The 8,912-nt window shown below is 31.5% G+C and overlaps 1 protein-coding gene across 1 annotated transcript in view; it reads right to left on the reverse strand.

Moving 5' to 3' along the window:
- Positions 1-1,864: 1,864 nt before the first annotated feature.
- The window catches only part of LOC105626085, a 24,005-nt gene continuing 16,957 nt past the window's right edge, over positions 1,865-8,912 (reverse strand). Inside the window, exons 3-4 of the mRNA XM_012207398.1 lie at positions 2,164-2,724; positions 1,865-2,057 (exon numbers count right to left, since the gene is read on the reverse strand). Coding sequence (XP_012062788.1) covers positions 1,865-2,057; positions 2,164-2,724 — 754 coding nt within the window. The remainder of the gene's footprint in view (positions 2,058-2,163; positions 2,725-8,912) is intronic.

Below are 8,912 nucleotides of genomic sequence, written 5' to 3' on the forward strand. Positions count from 1 at the left end.
AGAGAGAGAGAGAGAGAGAGAGAGTGATGATGTGTGTGATAATGAAAATAAGAGAGAGACCGAGTGATGTCGTGCATTACAATAAACGTAGACGCCGACGGAGTTCGCAAAGGAGAAAGCTTTCAATGCCAGGCACATAAATAAGATTAATTAACTCGCTGTTAACAAGTGTCGTGACGAATGATCATTGATTGATGATGTAGAGTAATAATGCCAACCTCTCGTCAAGTCTCGGGCGAGACTTTTCTCCACGTGCGAACGAGCCGGTCCTGTTGATGATGGATTAAAAAAAGAAGTAATATAATAAAAAAACTTTATTACAGTCACTTAAAGAAAGAATTGAATGATCGTATGCACAAACAAAAAGTAAGCGACTAGCTACTAATCGATAAGCTTTAAAGCAATCTCGATTAATTAATGCAAGTATACAAGGTGTCTCGAAATTTGCGAATCAAAATCGATACCATAATTGAAAAATTTTTTTTATTAACAAAAAATGATGTGCGCCGTGATATTCGCCTTATAGTGCTAATCCTTAAACTAGTTAATATATATAAATAACATAAGACGCGAAATAATAAAGCCGTAGTTATTTACATCTCGAAAACTTGGAATTGCTCAAAAATTGCTGCTCGGAATGAAAAATGGCAAATAAGTTTTTAATTTTTTTTGAAAACTCTCTTGCTATGGTATTTTGATTTGTCAATTTTGAAACATCCTGTATATCAATGTCGCAGACATTGCATCAGAGTGATGAAATTGCAGTCAACTGCTCCGCTAAAATATCGTATCGCATCTCAAAAATAATTTTAAAAAAGGAAGAAAATTTGAATTCCTACCGATGGGCGCACACTCCACAGTATTTCATTACGAGCTCAACCTACGAAATGCAAAGCGCGATAGCCAATATTTTAACAGAATTTTCACGTCTTGCCGCTGCTCTCTTACATTCAGTCTTAATCAATCAACAGCGAAGGAGTTTATCGATTTTATAATGTAGATACCTTAAATACGTAGGAGTTATATATACTATTGCGACACGTAATCAGTCGAGATATATATAGGACGCGGCCGAGACATAGCGGGCATATACAACAAAGTGATAGGTACCTGTAATGAAATGACTGTATACATATGTATCGAAGAGAGAATTATATCGTATGTAATCGTTGATGACGTTAAATGCACACTGGTCGTAGTGATGATATTTTTTATCGAAAAGTGCTCAGCGAAGTCTACTGACCCATATTAACTCACTCACTGACTCGCTCACTCACTCTGTCACTCCGATCACTCACTATCCACTCTCACTACAGTATATATGTTACGAATATGTGCTTTATATAGTTTAACAAAATAAATTATTTCAAAAATTTATATAGTCTAACGCCTTCCATTTCCAGTGTGAATGTTTTTCTGTTCGTGTCTACATACAAATTCTTTTATTTCAATAAAGCTATTATTATTATTATTATTATTATTATTATTATTATTATTTAAGACGCATGCATGCAATATATGATAATATATATTTCATAAAAAAAATTAAAAAATTATAGATTTATATAAATTTTTTAAGAAAGTAAAACAATAATTGCCTTGATATCAATTTTAATTCAATAATTATATCATATCAATATTATAAAAGTACATGAAAAAAATTAGATAAAGTAACAGAAACTTTATATTGTTTTTTTTTATCTTGTCAGTTAGTCAGTGAATTTTGTGTATAACATATTGCTGCATCAATTACCATCAACAAAGTTTAACACTTTTGATATATTTTTTATATATTATATCAATATAATTATATTACATTGTACATTATCTAAGAATATCTTTTATATACAATGCTAAATAGAACTTAAGGAATAAGCAAGTCTGTTATCACTTTCGCTTCTTGTATCTCGAGGATATTTTTTTGATCGCGAATTATCTCCAACTCGTGTATCAAAGCCTTCGCAGCCTCAACGCAATCATCTGTCTCCTCCGCAACAGATACATCCGGAAATTCATCTTGTAGAAGATGCAATATTATATTCAGCTGATTGACAGATCTGCAATCGTATCATTGATAATGTAAATCTATCTTCCATCATCGCAACACATTTTATCGCAAATCGGCTGAAGAGAGCGCAGATCCGCTCGTCAACGATCCATTACCTGGCAAAGATCCTGATATTCGCTTTGTTGACATCAATCGATTGTATCTCGACCAAACAATACATCAGACAACCATGTTCTTTCACCAAGAAAACATTGTCCCAAACTTTTGTAAAGGTTCTTGCGATCAAGAAACGAAAGAATTTATTGCCGAACCCGTTTCGATCATCTTGATTGTCTGTCTGAATATTAAAGATTTTCTCTATGGTAGATGTGCTTTTCAAGGCTAATATCGCACTGCGTCCGTTTTCATTTAAAAATCTTATACATGAACTATTGATCGTTTCGTCGATGGAGAGCTCAGTGGTTGGCAGAGGGATTTGGAATTGTGTCTCATCGATCTCGTATGAGATTATACCCCAGCACTTGATGACAGGCTCCTGATCGAACGTTGGTAGATCGAGCACCATTGTCGCCACAACGGCTCCGGGATGGATCCAGTTGATTTTTTCCGAATGGAAAAAATGTCCTTCTTTTAATTTCCAGAACATCGACTCGCCGAAAATCTCTTCGTCCGGTGTGGATAACACGTATGGATAATATCTGGGGTTAAGCAACGTGCTACAAAGAAAATTTACATAACCATATTTCTACGCTAACGATCACATCTAAGAGTTCCTCTTTATCAATATATAGTTTTCAATTAATCATATGTATATTAATAAAATATCTTGTTGCTGCTTCTAAATAATATAAAGTTTACAGCGAATAAATTATAATTTAACAAATATTTATTAAACAATAAGCTCTTATTGTAAAAATATTTATTATTTTTACAGAATTTAGTTTTTAATGACGATCTAAAATATAATAATCCAAATAAAAATTATAAAGTATTAATATTATAAAGTATAATTTGTAGAAAATTTAATGTTGACAAGTGTCTACATAAATTTTTAAATTATCATCACATTATAGAATATAAAATGCATAAAATATAAACAATAATAAAAAAATTTATTTTAGAACATTCGATTTTAATTCTCAAAAATGTTTATTCTATATGTAATTAAATTATGATAATAAATAATGGTTGCATCGCGTGATGTGATGTCATAATTTGTTGGGTGAAATTCCAGGGAAGGAGATGTCTCGAGCTTTCTACGAGAAATATGCAAATATTGACGTTAGATAAAGCAGGTGTGTCATGAATTAGATATTCGCTGAACTACATAAAAAAGATAATAATAATTTTGTTGAGATATTTAAAAATTTAGCTAGACAGATTACAGATCTGAAAATAATTTTGGATAAAATAATTATTAATAATAATATTAGGACGCTAAAAACTTAGTTACTAAAATGTTAAAATTTATTGCAGCGTATTCATCATGTTTGCAATTCCCACATAATTATTTTGATGGTTCAATAAAATTAATTTCAGATTTGTATATACAACTAAATTTTTTAATATTTCAACAAAATCATTTATTCCATGTAAGCATTTAAGAATAAAATGAAACTAAATCAGCAAAATCTCTTAATTAAAATTCATTGTTGTGCCACATGATAGATATTTGCCTCATTTAATAATGATGCATGACGTTGATACATGACTTGTGTATGTGTAATGGATACTTATGCATTCATTAATGCGTGAAAATCCCTGATGTTACGTAACATATGTGATGTATGCATATTGAATATAGCATGAATGCAGATCGATGTGAGCTAATCGAAGCGACAAACAGCTTGCATTTTAATTAATCATGTTTGAATATCAATTCTTGGTTTGAATATCAATCATTGAAAAAGAATGGTAAAAGTAATACGTCGTATTCAACAGATTCATTGTTCGAACAGATTGAGATATCAATACGAGAATAATCGAAGACAAACTACCATTGGACTTACAGAAAGAAAATAAATCGTCTCAACTTCCGCCATTCATACAATTCAGACTTAATCTTACTTCTTTGTTTACTCGATTTGCGCTTCCTACAGAATACATAAAGATTTAAAATCTTGACACATATTCGGTCCTATAAGATATAATATTAAAATCTTAATATTTTTCAATTATCTTGGTAATTTCCGTATTACTTTGATATATTTTAGATACTATTATCATATAAAAAATAATTACGAATAAAAAAATTACAAATGTTTTTTTTCCAAAAGAAATCAGGTCACGCACAGATAACACAGTTGGCGGATATGCACACGCGAATCGACCTTGAATGCAACGACATTATCCATGCAAATCGACCCGCGAACAAAGATACTAATCGCGATGTTCCTGCAAAAGTATAATAACGCGATATCAACAGTGATGAAATAATTTTATTATGCAAATTGCAACTAAAGAGAATGCTAATATAATATAATTTGCAAAATTTACTTTTTTTTTCTTTTCATAAAATTCAAATTGCGACGTTTTATACATTCCCTTTTCTCTTATGCACTACATGTTTTCCTTTCGTTTTAACAACATATTTAAAGCAACTCAAAGCGCGAAATTAAGAATCAATTAATTAGATATTTCTTCAAATTAATATGTCTAAAAAATAAACATTAATAAGCTGATAAACATACAGGCGAGAAAGAAGTTTCTCCGATTTCATTATTTTTCGTTGCAATCTTATACTCTAATCTACTTTTCAGTGCTTTCTAAATTGAGATATTGTATCGCAACAGAAGTTTGGTCGAAGAAGTCTGCTGCCGACGTCTCGACGCAATCTGGTATAGCTATTTTCACCTCATCACCACTGAAGGAGTCGCTAAAAATTTCTTCAAGTGAAAAGCCAACGGAAGTGGGTGAAGGAATTTCAAGCGCCACAACAATTCAACAGCGATGATGAGGCGAAGACAGTCGTACGAAATCAGGTCAAAAAAATAAAAGCAGATTGTTCTAACCAACGAATAAAAAGATTATATCAACAATTCTTTCATTTATAGCTTTAATATTTATTTTTTTATATTTTTTGCATTTTATTCTTCTTTTCTATATTTCAATACGAATTGAAATGCAAATAATAAAAACAAATGTCGGAAATAAAATTAAATATAATGTACAATTATTAATAATGCAAAAATGTAATTCATATTATTTCTAATAAAATTATAAAATTATTTTAAACATTCATTAAACTCACATCCAAGAAGAAAAAAATATTAATTGCATTCGTATAATTGAGATGCAATATTTCAGGTCAATGGTCAGTTTTTCACAATGCAAGTAATTACAATATCTTGGAAGTAGCGATTGTCATCATAGCGTGATCGACGCGAATCACCAGTTATGATTAAGTCTCAATAATTGTATGTGATCGATCTTCGAGAAGGTGCTCATGGTACCTCGCAAGTCGCGGCGCGTTTGCGCGAGAAACGTCCAGCGACAAATCGACCCGCGAAAAAATCAACCAATGAACAGAAGGAGGCAAACCACAGGTCTGGCTTTGAGTATTTACACCCTGATACAAGATTATATATTTATTATTCTCATATTCATATAGCACTCAGATGCATTCTTATCTTATTTAATCTTACTATATATATTTATCTTACTATATGTATTTTACTTTATATATTATCTTACTATATATATTTTATTATTAATATAGAATTTGAACTATTTTCATTCGTACATAAAATGACGCGGAAAAAGTGTATATGCGTATATACTAATTAATTTATAACGAATAAATATTCTGTTGTTTTTGTATATACGTAAATACATATTCGCTTCTACGATATACGTCAAGAATTTGATAACATTACCTTAAAAAAAAATCAACTTCTCTTTAAATTTGATTCCTCAATTTTGAGTTAGGAAAATATTTAGATTAATTTCTTCAAATTTTGTAAAAAGACAGCGAGTATCAAAATCAGAGTGTTTCACATACTCCAATAGTACGATAGTACAAAAATCAAAAGCATCGCGCCTAGCCTACTAGAGTACCCTACGAAACCGGCCCTGGTGGGACGGGTCGGGCGGTAGCGTCGAGGCGCTCATGAAACGGGCCGGTCGGTCGGTCTCAGTGATCTGCACGATGCCGCCGTGATCGTACGGCATCGTACTTTTCCTGGTGACACGCGGTACGCATCACGTGGCACCACACACTGCGTCCGCGCGCTCCTGGCCTCCTGCGGTGCGACCACGTCTGACATCCCTCGCACCGACGCGTTGCACCGACCCGGGGGAGAAACGACGCCCGCCGACGACACCCGCACGCGACAACAAATGCGTCAGTGATTTCGTCGTTGGATATATGCCCGGAGAAGGTATACACGATCGACCTGGACAGGTCTCCTCGATGGTATCGTGACCCTTGCGCGCAAATCCCGGGATTAGAAAGGCCACCCGCTGACCTCGTAAACCCGTGACACAGCTGTACACAACCGTTTTTCCATGATTGCGAGACTGATCGTCATCCAGGAAACGCTGTTTTTCGCGATAATGTCACGGGGATACAATAAAGATAAAACTAACGTAATGTCGAATCGCGTGTACGAACGATAAGATTATTTATTACATTAGACCAAGTGAAAATTATCACGACAGTTCGTGACCGTTTTCGCAGCAACCCCAGGATTTTAAAGATTCGTGATATCTCACTGAAATCTCGTAGCATTAATATCAATCATAATTAAACGAATATTTTCTTCTAACATATATTATTATCAATAACTAGAATCCATAAGCCATAAACTAGAATCATAAAAGAATTAAAAAATTAAACTGTAATTAGAATGAATCGTTAATAAAATTACACTTTTAAGCATGTATCGCCATAAATTGAAGGTACACGTTGAAATAAAATTATATAATTACAAGGAACGTAAATGCTATAAAAACTAAAAGAAAAAAAGATAGAAAGATCTTTGATTGTCATTTGTTCAAGAAATATAATTAATGTTAGCGATATATTACACTACGATAACACTGAATATTATACATTTACATGAAATACATAACCTTGTATTTCCTAAAGAAAAATAAGTATTTAAGTTCATAAAGGTGATATCACCAATCAAATCATTATATCTATATCATCGTTGCTTCGTATAACATATTTTACTATTAGGAAAATATTCTCATTTATATATTTCGAGTATGTAATTCGAAAAATTTTTATATATCTAATTTGAGTATGTAACTCGAAATTAGTATCTCAAATTTAAAGGTACTACACGATATATATTTAAAAATCTAAGCTTAACAGCTTCAAAATGATTAATCATAATTCAGCTGATTTATTTTCTTTCGGTCTTAGAAAGAAGTGAAATTACACCGATAATACAGGTTAACTAATTGCACATTAGATATTCTCATTATCTCTTTGTTCAGTATACATAGTTCTATTCATAGAGAAGCAGAAATGAACTAATCGAGTCCACTTAAATTAAGGTCAAAATTAATTGATATTAGAAAGAGTGAAATCTTATTTGCAATTTGATTCTTTTAATATCTCTCGCTACTTATCATCAACAAATATGACTTCAAGGCTTTAATTCTAATAAATCAATCCTTGAAAAAGAACAATTACAAAAGTAGATCCCGATATTTCTATAAAACATTTGTCTTAACACCGAGACACTATTGTGTCTCCAAATGCGCACATAGAGTCACGCATATTTTATAATACAAACATCAGGACTTACTTTTAATAATAAAATCACTTAATACAATTGCTTAGAAATTTGTTTTTGATTTTGTTAATTCACCGCTTATACGCATAAATATGCTTTGTAAGCAAATATTATTTCAACCTGATTTACAAATAATATTATCATAATTATTTACAGTAGGTAACAACTTTGCTCTTTAATAATTTTAATGTTATTCATTGCTATCTTATAGTTTAATAATTTATTAAGACTTATTGAGATCCTTCAATTATCAGCTAATTCTTTCTAAAAATATCAACACTTTTTTCATATTGAATTACTTCAAATCTTCCAAATTATTATTTTTTATATACAAAATTTTAATCAAATGATAATAGGTTAATACTTGAGTCAACATCTGCGAGTGTCACATGCCTTAAGTAATAAGTTCTTATTCCGCGTATACAATGCAAATGTAATCGTGAATTACAAATAAACGGTTCCATTCAAGTCGAGATCAAAGATCGTTCCCTTCGCTGTGAGAGCCAACCGTTTCTCTCATCATGGATCTCACGGAAAATATAAATCACATGCACATGGAATCGCCTAGGCTTATATAATCTGATGCTGAAATCCTGACATTAGTATGAATCCGTTTTGCATTGTTGCATGCGAAGATGACTTACACAGAGAAAAGTTTTTGATATTTATGATTATGATTACATGTTACCATAATTATGATTATTACTGCTATAATGTTATCCTGTTAAAAACATGCAATTTTTCTATACATTTATCCAGTATCTTACTATCTAGTATTACTGTATATTTTCATTAGTTATAACAATATTGCGTAGACAAGGAAGTAAACAAGGACTTAATAAAGTTTTATTTAGCTGAAACAAGTTTTCTGGAGTGAAAAATATGTGCAATTTGTGTAGACACATTTGTGTGTTCAGTTATTGTTTAAAACTCTAAAATTAATAGATTATTATTAAATGAAATGTGTAGCCTGTTGTTTTTATTTAATAAATGAGTTCAGATTTTACGCGTCTTTTGTGCGCAATAAATGCAAACAAAGCGTTTACATCTTGATTGGGATCTTAAATAGTTTTATTCATCAGTTACTTTTTAAACAGAATTAATATAACTGCTCAAAAAATAAAATTTTTTCTAGGGGTTAGTAATGATAACTATAT

The sequence above is a fragment of the Atta cephalotes genome (assembly GCF_000143395.1).
Source record: "Atta cephalotes unplaced genomic scaffold scaffold00001, whole genome shotgun sequence".
Lineage (NCBI taxonomy): Eukaryota > Metazoa > Arthropoda > Insecta > Hymenoptera > Formicidae > Atta > Atta cephalotes.